Genomic DNA, 13,372 nt, shown 5'->3' with positions numbered 1-13,372 from the left:
CAGTAAAATTTGCATGAGCCCTCCTGTCTAATGCATATTCCTCATCTATCGATGTACATTTATTTGTATGACGGTACTCTTACGCGACGCTTGAAATACAAAGTTCTTCATTAAGCAACTTCCATTGCAGAGAATACCAGACGACATCAGTTACGTTTGCAGAAGGTGACGACATTCAGCCCGGGGACAGATAATTCAGCCTGAAGACACCAGAACGGGCAGGAGGTGGCACCTGCCTTTCTCGGGAGCACAGTCGGTGCAGCGAGCCCCGTCCCCGTGGCTCTGTCTGTCCGCACAGCGGCTCCATTCAGGCATCCCCATTTCCGGGCCGGGCGCTCCGCAGGGCTCCGGGCGGGGGGGCTCACCGCTCACGGGCTCCCCCCGCCCCCCCCGCGCCGTTGGTTCCGTCCGGCCGTGGTACGTTCCGAGCGGGCCGCCCCCGCTCCCGGCGCTGGAGGCGGCCCCGTTCTCGCAGGTCTCGCGCGAGCGCCGCTCTCGTATAATCTCGCGGGAGCGCGCGCGCCCCGCCCTTTCCGCGGCGCGGGCCGGACCATGGCGGTCGGGAAGAACAAGCGCCTCACCAAGGGCGGCAAGAAGGGCGCCAAGAAGAAAGTGTGAGGGCCGCCGGGGACAGGGCGGGCGGTGCCCGGGGGCGCCGGGCGGGGCGTCGCGGCGGCGGGATGCCGGGGATGCGGGGCGGATGGCGGCGGCGGGCCGGGCGGAGCAGGGCCGGTGCTGTCATGGCGTCGGCCGGGCGGGCGTGGGCCCGGCGGGGCGGGAGCGGCGGCGGGCAGTCGGAGAGGAAGGTCTTAGTGCAGCCCGGTGTGGCCCGAGAAAGTTGGTTAAAAAACCTTCTTCGTTTGATTTAAGGGTCGACCCTTTCTCCAAGAAGGACTGGTACGATGTCAAAGCGCCGGCGATGTTCAATATCCGGAACATCGGGAAGACGCTTGTCACCAGGACTCAAGGAACTAGTGAGTGGCTGGGGTTGGTGCAGGACGAGGGATTGTGTTGTCTCCATGTGCTGGCTCCAAGCGGTTAAAGAACTTCTTGGCTAAAAGAGTGCTGAAAAAACAGGTTTTGCTTGTACTGTTACGAGCTGGGAAGCTAAAAAAGTTGATTAATTTTGAGTGGATTTTTTCTGAGTTGATGGAGTTGTTTGAATAAATGAGCTTAGCTGCAGGAAGCTCGTGCACTGGGCTCTTGTTTGTACAAGAATGCCAGACCGTGGAAGGAAGGGCCTGAAGTTCCTAATGAGCTCCTCTTGTGGTAACCTGGAAAGTTGGGAAAAGTTCAAGAAGCAAGCACTAGTTCTGATTGTCACAGGAGGAGGTGTGGAGACCCTAGTCCTAATAGGATCATAACAAGCAGCACATCAAGACACCGAAATACCTGAAATGTAAAGGTTTTGGGTAAAGATTAGAGCCAGAATTGCTGACTTAATGTGAGCACTGATGGATCACTGGGGGTAAATTCGGTTTGATGTTATTTGGCACACCTTAGGAAGAGGAGACCTCTGTTAGGAATGCAGAGGTGTCTGGATAGAGGCAGTCCTGTTTTTGGAAGCTTAGCTGTGCAGAATGGCAGAATAGCTTTATGATACTCTGCTGGCTGCCCTCAGAGTTAAGATGATGATTGAAGTGTAACATGTGAAACAAATAAAATGAGGGTCATTGCCAAGCAAAGCGTGAACCAGGCAGTGTTGTTAAAATGGTTCCTCGTTTGGGGAGCTGTGAAATGATTGTACTGGGCTGTTCATTGCTACTTCATCTCTGCTGAGCACTCGTGGCTTTTTATGTTTGGTTTTCTCATTGCTGTTCATAATTTCCAAATACTCTGTAGGCCCTTTATGCTTGAGACAAACCAAATCATGACACGTGGTGGAATCTGCTGTACGCTGCTGTTCACATCCCACTCCTGATACTATTGCATTGAGAAGATTCCTCCCAAAGGGAGAAGTGTCCAGCCTCGCTGGCTCTGTGATCACCATTAGAAAACATCAGAGAACGGGATTCCAGGGGAATTGAGTGTCTGATTTGAAGGATGTGCTTCTAATGTTAATCTGAGGTGTTCTGTTCTGTTCCATCCCGCAGAAATTGCCTCTGACGGGCTGAAGGGCCGCGTGTTTGAAGTGAGCCTGGCTGATCTGCAGAACGATGAGGTTGCCTTCCGCAAATTTAAACTGATCACCGAGGACGTTCAGGGCAAAAACTGCCTGACCAACTTCCATGGGATGGACCTCACACGGGACAAAATGTGCTCCATGGTGAAAAAATGGCAGGTGCGTAAGAAACAGCCAGGTCTGCGTGGCTGCCGGTGCCGCAGGCGGGGAGGGAAGCGCCGTGCCTGCCAAAGCCGGGGCGCGTGGGGCTGGGCAGCCTGTGCCGCAGGGGTGGTAAATGCTCGGTGCTTCCTCTTCCAGACAATGATCGAAGCCCACGTGGATGTCAAAACTACAGATGGGTACCTGCTGCGCCTCTTCTGCGTGGGCTTCACCAAGAAGCGCAATAACCAAATCCGCAAGACCTCTTATGCCCAGCACCAGCAGGTCCGGCAGATCCGCAAGAAAATGATGGAGATCATGACCCGGGAGGTGCAGACCAATGACCTGAAGGAAGTTGTCAACAAGCTGTAAGCTTTGGCCCTGTTCTTTTTTTCTCCCCTACACTTTAAATCCTTGTTTGGGGTTGGTTGTTGCTGAGTGCCTGGGGAATGCTGGTGCATCCCAAGCTGTTTGTCAGAGACCAGGCAAGGAGCCCCTCGTGTGGAAAAGCCAGTCGCCATTTCTGCAAATGGCTGCTCCTAGTCTCTGCATCCCGTCTGACCTGAATCCACTGCCATGTTTGCATAAATGTAAAATCACTTTCCGGAAGATTTGCGGTTCACATTTCTACAGACTAAAGTTTCAATTCTGATCTACTGGGGCTGTGAATGCTCTGAGCTCTTCTGATAGAAGAGTTTCTCAGAGTGCTGATTGCTTCCAAAAGTTTGCAGATTTGCTCTCAAAATGAGCACACTTGTACTATGTTCCTTGCAAGGGAGGTGTCTTAGACTCTAAACGTACTTGAAGAAAATTGTCAAAGTGGTGGTGTAAACTTTTGTAGAATATTATGTATTTAGGATTTTTTTAAGGCTGTGTTGCTGCTGCAGAAGCAGGCAGAGCTTTTAGCATTGTGGTGCTCTGTGATTTCTCAGGATCCCGGACAGCATTGGCAAGGACATCGAGAAGGCCTGTCAGTCCATTTACCCTCTGCACGACGTCTATGTCCGCAAGGTGAAGATGCTCAAGAAGCCCAAGTTTGAATGTAAGTCTGTTCCTGCAGACATTTGGAGGAGGGCGTGGAAAGCAGGGAGTCTAAATGGGTTTAAATGCTTTTGGATAAAGATGGTACAGCAGCTTCAATGAGCTTTAGTAGTTGCAGATGGGAAAGCGTGTCCTTGTCCTGATGTGTGGCTTCCAGGATTGAAAGCCAAGCAGTGAGTGTCCATTTTGGAGCTTCTTGAAATTCCGCCTGGAACTGCTGCTGAATGTTTAAAAGTTTTGCTTTGGGAATGAATGATGACAAAATGTTTCGGTCCCAGATGATGTGGAATGATTCCATTTCCCCAATTTCTGACATTCCCGTGTAATGCAGCAGTCGGTGCTTGAGTGCAGATCCTTTTAGGAGAAGGCGTCATTTGCAGTTTTAGTGCACTGCCTTATTTCACTGCTTGATCTGTCACTGCAGCAGCATCTCTGTGCGTGATGAGCTGTCTGCAGGGGCCTTAGTCCTGCCTACAGGAGGACTGGTTCTGGTGGTTTCATTTGTGCGTGATGAGTAACTGAGTAGTTTAAAACTGTTCAAACAGGTCCATCTCTCACTGTTCCTGTCACTGCTTCTTTTTAGTGGGCAAGCTGATGGAGCTGCATGGTGAAGGTGGTGGTGCTGGAAAGCCCTCTGGGGATGAGGCAGGCACCAAGGTGGAGCGAGCTGATGGATACGAGCCGCCCGTGCAAGAGTCTGTGTGAAACTAAAAATTGGTGGAAAATAAAAGGTTTTAATATACAGAGCTAATGCTTGGTTGGTTGCCTGTATTGCTACTGGACAATATTGGTACTGGATGTGTGGATGAGTTTTCTGTAAGGTAAAGCCTTGGTTTAAAAAAAAAAACATAAAAGAAGTACTCCTGTACTTCTCCAGTTGTGTTGTGGAGATGGGTTGAAGAAGGTGGGTTGTCCTTGCTGTGGATTCTCTGTGTTGGTTTTAGCCAGTAATTTTAGTCTTCACCAAAAGTGTGCAGAGGTTGTATTGGTGAGATGTGCCTCACAGGGTACAGGGAAGGCAGGAATTGCCAGGGAAACCTGTGTCAGATTTTGGTATTATTGGGAAGTCTTAGTTTTATCCAGATGACTTGCTTCAGAATAATGTGCCTGTGTTTAAATTTCTTGGTAATTTAGTGCAGCCTCTCATGGGATAGGTGTGGTCTCTGTGGTCAGGTGTTTGAAGGTGGTAAAGTTGTAACTGTGATCATGGAAGCAGCGTTAATTTTTGAGCATTGCAGAAAGCCAGAACGTGCTCGAGCAGTGGAGCTGGGTGTTGGATTTAACCTGTCAGAACTGAGGGATGACTGCAATGGAAAACTTATAGAACTTCAGGGGAAAAATTCTGTAAGGAGGCAATGGTGTGTGTTTTGAAAACAAAGCACTTGAATGTTTTGCTGAGTAATTTTAAGACTGTTTTCTGTTATCTAACAGTGTTTTTGCTTCTTGTTCAACTTATGTTGGCTTATAAGTGAAAGAGTGTTTTTTTCCTGGCTAAAATGAGTTTTGTGCACTATCGATGTGTTTTGTTTAGGCCAACAAACCTAAAGTTAGTCCTGTTAAATTGTTGCTAAGTCAGTGATTTAAAACCTGAGAGCAAAACATGGAATTCACTCAGAGTGGTGGTTCTTCCAGTTGTTTGCCACAGAGCTTAGGACAAGAAATAAAGGAAAATAGTGAAAATGTTACTGTTCCAACAAAGCTACTGGAGAAAAGGAGAGGGGCTCTGCTGCCCATGAAGGCTGTTCTGTTCCCTGCCAGGGATTGTCACATTTTCCTGGTTGATAATTCTGGTTTGGACCAAGTAATAGGCAAAATTGAGAAGAATGCTTTTGAACTTACTTGAGAACACTGCAAGTGATGTGATTTTGACTTGTGATTCCAAGTTACAGTTTTAGTATGTTGTGGTTTTTCTACTTAGTGTACTGGAAGAGTAGTGAGTGCTCAACACTCAGGACTTTGGAACAGGGGGAAGGAATCATGTGGCTTTGCTCTTTCCATCTGTACTGCTGAGGCAGGTGTCACCTGCCTCCAGGAATCCCAGACAGCCACATTTTTGAAGCCATAGGTTTTATTTGTCACTTGCATATCTGAGGACTGTGTGTTGCCAAAAGGTTAGTCCAAGAGGAGTGGGGGAAAGGACAAGAACTTGGGATTTTTTCAGGCTTCTGCATGTATTGTTAGGAACAGTGCATTGCCGTGTAGGCACTCTGGGTAAGTGGAGGCTTTGTAATGTGATTTCAGGTGGGGGAAAAGCAGGAAGGAAAATTCTGTGCATCATCCTCTGTATTGTCTCATCAAATACCAGTGAAAAATCATGGAGCATGAAAGCAGCAGTCAGCAGGGCACACCGCAGTTACGTGCAGGATCAGCCTGGGTCTTCCTGACGGTGTCACGGTGAGAACCACGGTGTGTGTGACGCCTGTGCTGACAGGGGCTGTAGGTGAGCGTGAGGCATACCCAAGTGCAAAGGCTTGAATAACTTAAAATCATCTGCATTCTCTGAGGGGTTTGGACTACTTGTCTGGGGGTGGGGTGTTACTCTGCCGAATGAGATCTCTCAAAAAAAAACAGCTCAGCTTTCCACAGCATAAGACAATTAAAATGCCTCATGACTTAATTATAAAAATTTTATTGGTTAAATACATTCTTAATTTACAGAGGTACCATAACAAACGTACTGGACTTAACAAAGGTTTATTTAGGACACTGTCATTGTACACAGAACAAAGATATCTTCCTGAAGATGTTTCTAGAGGATGGGTTAAACAAAATATTTTGGTAAGTGAGGCTTTTATTCTAATACATGGAGATCTAGCTGGATTTCAAGGTTACAGCTGGAATTTGCTACTACGTTGCAGTTAAGATTTGCACTCCACCTCATCCTCGGCTTTTTTGTGTACCTTAGGAATTTTCTGTTGTGATGTGTATGCAGTCTTACGGTGATGTTGGGCATTGTCTTAGGAAAATCCTGCCCTGTAGAAGCCGAGCATCTCCCTTGCTTCAGCGTTCGCACAGACGCCGTTTCAGCCGCCTGCAGCCACGCGAGCAGCCCTTAGATGGCACTCGGTGCTCGGAGTGAAAGGCCTTGCTGCTACTCCTGCCCCGCCCCACGGGGAGGAGCAGATTACATACAGCAGAGCGGTCTGGTCAATGAACAGGCACTGACTTTAAACATTCAGTGAAGTTACAAAAACAACTGGTTAAGACAGTTATAAAAATGGGAAAGAGGAAATTGAAAAAAAAATATTAAAAAAATCAGTTCTACTTTTGAGACTTGTATCAAAACCTTAGAAAACTGCCAGACAAACAGTAAGTAAACATCATACACTTCAGCCTCATCTACCACCACACTGGTGCGGTGTGTCTTTAAAGGACCTGGCTAGTCCTTGGATTTCTTTAGGAGATAACCGCTTTTTTGGAATAAGCAAGAACCTGTAGAATCTCCTAACAGGAAAACTTGGGAGAGTGGGAAGGACTGTCCTTGGCTGTGGACTGCCAGGTGATTCCACAGGAGATCTGGACAGGCCTGCTGGGGCTGCTAACACCTGTAGCTGTTGTTGCATTGCCAACCTTCCAGAACAGCACATGATTCAGCATTTTGCTTATTTTAATCCCTATTGGAAGTAGAAGTCCAGTTCCTCAGCTCATTAGACCTTCGTGTGGTCTTCATCCCCCGGTTGTGTGAAGGGAACTGGTGTAGTTTAAACACAGAGCTGAACACAAAGCGGGGGCTGTGTCTGTCTGTGCAAGCTCTGTGGCCTGGCAGTGACTGCTGGGTGAATGGTGCCGAGGCCCTCACGTCTGCACTGCAGCTCCCTCAGGCTTGCTCCCAGTGAGCTCCAGACTGTCACTGGGACTGGATGCCCATTCCTTGCTGCTACAAAAAGGAACTGACTACCCAAAGTTCCTATAATGTGAAACTACCTCAACCGCATCCATCTTAGTTGGTCAGTCAAGCTATGCTGCTGCTTTGTACCACGCGCCTCGGTTAGAGCTGTTTGGAATAAGCTCTTGCCAGGCGTGTTTTCCTTAAGGCCTTGCCAGACCATTTGTAAGGATGCTCAGTGTATTTGGTATGTGGCAACAAACTGGAAACTAATCCCACGTCTGCTGAAAACTAAACCCGAGGCTGGATAATATCCTTCATGTTAAGGATAGGAATAGTGTTACTGAAGTATGTTCCAGTGCTTGAGTGACAAATAAAATGCAGACTGGGTGAACACTGGCTTTCCACTTCCATGAGGGGAGTGGAGGGACAAATAGTTGGAATAGTGCAGCTACTCCATGGCTGGGATCTGAGAAAGCTCCACAGACACTGTCGCTAACTTCAGCTGGGAAAGAAGGGTATGATGGTGCTCTAAGAACAGTGGGCAGTAGGAAAAAATTAAACCTGTACTTGCAAAGTATTTTGGGCAAAGCGAGGAAGGTCTAAGATGATTCATACTGATTTAAACAGAATTCATTAAGAGGCAAAATGCTTAAAAATTTTACTTTTGTGATCTTGCTGTATGAGCAGCTCGGGCTAGGAACAGAAGGATACTACACAAGGATTTATTTCTCCATTTCCCCCCTTACCAGTATTAGATTTGATACCTTTCTACTATGAAATACCAGTTATTTTTCTTATCCTCTAAGTCATAAAACAAGTGGATTCTACTGCTAATGTGGAACTCAAACAGTAATGAAACCTGAATATCAAACTTCATCTACATATTGAGTGCTGTAATTATATATTAAAACAATTTTTAAAGTTTGGATCTTAAGAAGTTCAAAGAAGGCCAAAGCAGCTTATGTTATGCAGACTTTGTGCATGATAAATATAATACCAGAGAGTAAACATACTAGAATGCTATATAAGTTAAAATGGTGTTGCACCACAGTATTTCCCTAGTTGGAAATGGCAAAAAAGCCTGCATGTTTTGCTCTCTGAGCATTCATGAAACATGATTACATACACTGTCACAAAAGACTCAAATTTTCTTATCTGACTTCAAGATACTACTATGACTGTCTAGAAAAAGTAGTGCAAAACATTGATAATCAACACTTGTTGATGTCTTTGCTGTGCCTTTAGGGTAGAAAACATTCTCTCCCACACGCAGGGAGTAGTAGAAAGGCAACACTTCAAGGTGTTTTTAAAATCTGAACAAAGTTCTTGGGAAATATCCCAGACTTTCCTAGTATCTCTCCGCTCATCCAGTCCTCGTCTACAGATTCCAGCTCTGTTATCATGTCACCTGCCTGTAAGAGAAGGAGCAGTGTGAGTCAGGAGAGCTTACTGTGCAATCCTACTGAGCAACGTTAAGGCATGCAGAGCTGATCCTATTTAGAAACAATATCAAAGAGAAGAGGAGTAAGGTGTGGCCAGTCTCTTCTGTTGGTTACATCTCTGGAGGTGGTTTGCCAAAACCAGCTGAAACTTCTCTTAGGCCAAATACTTGTCTATGCTGAAAAAGCACCACCTTTGGAGGGACAGAAGAGCACTGCTGGATAACTTCTCACATTGCTTTGCCTCTCCAGGTATGTTAACAGCAGGCTCATGGGCCCCCTGCTTTAGTGCTTATTTGTGGGTGTTTCCAGGCTTTATTTTCTTAAAACACAGAAAGATTTTTTAAAAATTTAGTCCCAGTATTTTCTAGCACTTGGAAACTTTCCCAGAAAAAGGAAAAGCAATCTAAAAGCTCAGTATGGCCATTTAAATTGCCGGTCCTGTGTTTGGTACTGGCTCTTGTTCTCACTGTTCCATGCCACACCCTTCATCTGAAGTACTGGCCTTTCTTTCAGTACCTCTATTCCCCTTTTCTGCTTTAAAGGATCATCTATCCTTTCAGCATTGCAAGCTGCTAATGCTGAAACTATTTTGCTAGTTTTAGAAGAAAAAATACTGTATGTTTCAGCTCCTGGGGAAGTCTACTGCTTCTCAGAAATTTGCTTTTGAGAACATGGTTACCTAAATCATGACTTTGAATATCAAGGGCACTCTGTTTCTTGTTCATGCTTAATACGATCTGGGCATCCAGCACGTATTTAATTTTTCCCCTTGTTCCCATGGCAACTCTGTACTGTGTTGCCAGTTCAAGATTTTGCTGTACTAGGTTTCCTCAGAGGCCTGGCTGCTGTAGTACTGGCACTCTCGCCTTTATCTCCTACTCAAGAGTTTTCTTTCCAGTCCAGAGAGAGGCTCCCTTGACCTTATCAACCAGTGAGGAACTGAATGTACTGCATTTCAACAAGGTTTGTTTATCTTGTCATGTTAATTAGAAAGTCAAGAATTCTGCAACTCCTGGCCTCTTTTCAGCATCTTTAATGAAGATTTTTGCTGATAAGTAACAGGAGTTACTTATCAGAAATATAAGAGAAACATTTTTAGAGAGCCCACTCACCAAATGTGTTAATATCTGTGGATATTAGTATCTATGTTAATATCTATGTGCTTCATCCTTCTTGTCTAAAGCCTACATTCTCAGGGGATGAACCTTATTTTTTAGCACTCCTTAGGAGCATGAGACCTCTTGGAAATTGGTCTAAGAGAGGTACTTACTTTGAAGGAAAGCTCATCTTCATTTTCTCCATGAAAATCATAAAGAGCTTTGGCTTTTCCTTTCTTCCCTCCTCCAGGCTGTGACAGCTCTACCCTGGCTACAGAACATGGACAAGAGAAGTTACTTCCACGGGAGTGCAATAAATCTCTGTTTCTGGAGAAGTTTCCTGTCATTCTCTTGTTTTCTCCCTGCTATTGTGCTACAAGTTGTCCAAATGTTATTGCTACTGCTGCACCAAATTCACTGGAGTTTATTCATTGGAATTTATTCACTGAATTTATTCATTAGAATAAAACACTCTGCTGCCACCAGTCCAATTTATAGTATTACACAGTCTCACAGTTCTGCTTCTAAGCAGACTAAATTTAAGACTCACTTAACTTGAACTTCCCAATGGTTGATACATAATAAATGCTGACTTTGCCTCTTTCTGCTCTAAGATGAAGCAGCATCATTACTCCTTAAAGGTGGCTCAGAGTCCCTGTTTTGCCTGTGCCCAAACTACACTGGGAAACATCCCAGAGTCTGTGCAACCTCACAGATTACTTACTGACTAGAACATTATATTGCCATTATTAGAGTGGTTGGTTCAAAGCTCAAGTTTAGCTTTAGAATACTGAAGACTCTGGTGGTGTGTGACTTGTTGATGCCACTGTGTTCTCCCACAGCTGTCCTGACTGGCACAACCCAAGGAATCATGAATTGCCGTCTAGTAGGAGCACTGTACCTGAGCAGGTCTGAACAAAAACTGCTGGGAAAATCCCTTCCTTTCCATTCAGTCTTCCTCTATACCACTCCAAATCTACTTGTTCCAGTATTTGGATGTAGTCTCCCTTTCTGAAGGATAGATCGTCTTTGGTTTCTGCTGTAAAATCATGAAGCGCTTCACACCACTCTAGTGAGCATCTGTTGCTCTGTTCAAGTTAACAGAAGAGATGCATTAATTTTAGAAGTGTGAATGGAGCCCAAAACCTGATGGATGCTGCTGAAAGCAGCTGTACAGCACATGGCTGTCCTGACACCCTCCCAATACAACAGTGCTGCTGCAGATGTAGACTAGAATGGCATTTGAGCAATTAACACCACAGAATTTCATCTAGGCTCAGCCACATTCCTTTTTATCTCTGGTGGCAGGGGAAAGGATTAATAAATTCAAAATTAGATCACTGCAGCAATACTTAAAATAGAGCTAACAAGAATTTCCTTCAGCACAAAGGACAAAAATTTACCAATGTTAATTTGTCAGAAGCTCTGAATTCAATCAGCTTAGGCCTTGTGTCAGAACTGAGGCTGTGACAATGCAGCATTGTGTGCTGTGGGAGTGGTGTCATGTTCTGCAGTTACTCCCACATTATAATAGAGTCTCTGTAAATCTATACATAAATTCTGACCCTCACCCATAAAGTTTTATTACCTGAGGAAGGGAAGATGAAACCTCCACCTTATTCTTCAGTGCTGTTTCTGTACCTACATAAGTAAAGCACAACTTAAGAACAGCAGCAGTGTCTATTCAGAATGTTACTAATGACAGATTTTAGATATTTGAAGTCATTAATTAGGAATAGCTTCTTAAGAAGTCCTACTGTTAATTTTGAGGGTTTTTTTATAAGCCTTCCCTTTTTACCTCCTTTCTGCAATCACTGTCCTTTTGGAATTTTCTCCTGTATGCTGCCTATTTGCATTAAGTACAAACCATACTCTTGAAGATTTTTGCAAACATAGTCATACCTGTTCCAGGTAGGTCTTCAATTACTTCCACAAAGTTCAAGGGGAAAATTCCAGACGTGCCTCTGAGCTCTCCTTTGGCCCACTCTTCATTTACATATTCCTTCAGGATAATAGTTTCACCTTCTGAAAAACTGAGCTCATCTTTCTGATCTCCAATGTATTCAAATCGTGCTACACACCTTGGACCTCTGCACAAACAAAAGAGAAAATTATTTTGCTTCTTTATTATTACTGTTACTTAATAATAAGACAGCACTGTGTGCAATATATGGATTGATATTTTAATTAAAATGATAAAAAATGTACTGAAGATAGGACAGGTGGAAAATTGGGGGCCAGCCCTGGTTCTAATCTCTGCTTTCAGAGAAAAATGAGTACAGAGTCTGGAAAAGCCAGATGCAATTTCTGCATCCCAATTGCTGGCTGTTACCGTATTTTGCAAAAGACCCTATTTCCCTTCCAAGCAACAATAAACCCCCTTGTTTCTTGGTCACCTGTCCAATTTCATATTTTTGCCTATATTCAAGCAAGTGTCCTGATATACTTTTGTTAAGAGTTTGATTATTTTTCGAGCTAGCATCCCATTTAGATGCACTCAAACATGGGTGGGGGGTGAGTGCTGTGCATTTGTCCCAAATACATGGAGGTTTCATAGGAAGAAGCTAGTTTTTATCTACTTTACAATACTTTATTCTGTAAAATCCATCCCTATAGTCTTATAGAGAAAAAAAGCTTATCTATCAAATAAAGAAACTTCAGTGCATCTGATAAATTTTATGTATTTTGGTACAGCAGTGGAAAAAAATCCTAATTATTTTTCCCCTGAATTGAATCAATTTCATTATTTGAGAACCTAATAAATTAAATTTAAGAAATTAACCTAAGACAATTTTTGGTATATCAGACATGCTATGCTGGAAAAAAGCAGTAATAGGCTTTAATTCTTTCTATATATTCATAGCACACAAACAAAGTATGTAGCTTGATTCCCACCCCTCTCTCCCACTCAGTATCTTTGTAAAGATGTTTCTTTCAGGACAGAGCTAGAACTTTCTGTTTCATTCTTAACTGCAGAAGCAACTTTCTAAAATTAAGTTTTGTTCCTGACAAACCAAGTTTCATCTAAAGAACAACTGAATGATCCCACTGACACTAGTTGCTCCTGCCTCTGCATGAATTTGCTTTAACTCCTGGAGTGAATGACTAAAAAATCCAATAAACATCACTGAGAAATGAGTAACATGAAAAATCATTTTTTTGCCCACAAATATTAGTACAAGTTGTTTGAAAATCAGAAATTAAAGTGCTGGCAATTCTTTTGATAATTTGGGGGGAATTTTGGATTTACCCATACATCTGCACACCTTAGAGACAGACAAACTTCTCTGCTTAAAGTAGTACCTCTATACTCTGTTCCATTGTATCTCATTCTTTCACATGAGTAGGAGCCCTACCATGTTCCATCTTGTGAGGACAGCAGCAGAAAGCAGCAAGGTCAGGAGCAAAGACAGTACAATGTTATGCAATAATGCTGAAGTTAATTAGATTGGTTCATGGTTTCTGGGACCAGTTTTCATGAAAGGATGGTTTTAGGCTTTTTTAACTAAATATGAGTCTTTATAAAACATCATAAACATTCAGGTATTTAAAACTTATAATTTAATTTTTACAATGTATTTTGGTGAATAAATTGTTAACCCTATTAACTTCAGTGCAGACAGCCCCTGCTTCAAAGTTAATATTTCTTTTTCATTCCTCATAAATCAACATGAGAAAGCAAATAAGATTCATCTGACTC

General features: G+C 43.8%; 2 protein-coding genes and 1 non-coding gene across 5 annotated transcripts in view; 2 read left to right on the top strand and 1 right to left on the bottom strand.

Moving 5' to 3' along the window:
• Positions 1-453: 453 nt before the first annotated feature.
• On the top strand, positions 454-4,055 carry RPS3A (ribosomal protein S3A). Its single transcript, XM_038134474.1, has 6 exons — positions 454-614; positions 871-974; positions 2,094-2,281; positions 2,423-2,631; positions 3,196-3,305; positions 3,888-4,055. The coding sequence occupies exons 1-6, from the start codon at positions 553-555 to the stop codon at positions 4,007-4,009; spliced, it is 795 nt and encodes a 264-aa protein (XP_037990402.1). The 5' UTR covers positions 454-552; the 3' UTR covers positions 4,010-4,055.
• LOC119700996 lies at positions 3,552-3,621 on the top strand. Its single transcript, XR_005256977.1, has one exon. It is a non-coding gene; the product is annotated as a small nucleolar RNA SNORD73 (small nucleolar RNA).
• A 1,858-nt stretch (positions 4,056-5,913) lies between the features above and the next one.
• SH3D19 (SH3 domain containing 19) overlaps positions 5,914-13,372 on the bottom strand; it is an 81,800-nt gene continuing 74,341 nt past the window's right edge. For all 3 annotated transcript variants that reach the window (XM_038134473.1, XM_038134471.1, XM_038134472.1), the window contains 5 exons: positions 11,575-11,762; positions 11,261-11,313; positions 10,574-10,760; positions 9,846-9,943; positions 5,914-8,545 (listed from right to left, as the gene is read on the bottom strand). In XM_038134473.1, the coding sequence (XP_037990401.1) occupies positions 8,429-8,545; positions 9,846-9,943; positions 10,574-10,760; positions 11,261-11,313; positions 11,575-11,762 (643 nt within the window). In that variant the 3' untranslated portion in view covers positions 5,914-8,428. The remainder of the gene's footprint in view (positions 8,546-9,845; positions 9,944-10,573; positions 10,761-11,260; positions 11,314-11,574; positions 11,763-13,372) is intronic.

The sequence above is a fragment of the Motacilla alba genome, chromosome 4 (assembly GCF_015832195.1).
Source record: "Motacilla alba alba isolate MOTALB_02 chromosome 4, Motacilla_alba_V1.0_pri, whole genome shotgun sequence".
NCBI classification, from domain to species: Eukaryota; Metazoa; Chordata; class Aves; order Passeriformes; family Motacillidae; genus Motacilla; species Motacilla alba.
The sequence above is the reverse complement of the archived record's forward strand: the minus strand, read 5'-3'. Positions and strand labels throughout refer to the sequence as shown.

Coding starts and splice junctions, on each gene's coding strand:
- RPS3A (XM_038134474.1), top strand. CDS start 553: ATGGCGGTCGGGAAGAACAAGCGCCTCACCAAGGGCGGCAAGAAGGGC. Junction 2,282..2,422: donor CCATGGTGAAAAAATGGCAG/GTGCGTAAGAAA, acceptor TTCCTCTTCCAG/ACAATGATCGAAGCCCACGT. Junction 3,306..3,887: donor CAAGAAGCCCAAGTTTGAAT/GTAAGTCTGTTC, acceptor GCTTCTTTTTAG/TGGGCAAGCTGATGGAGCTG.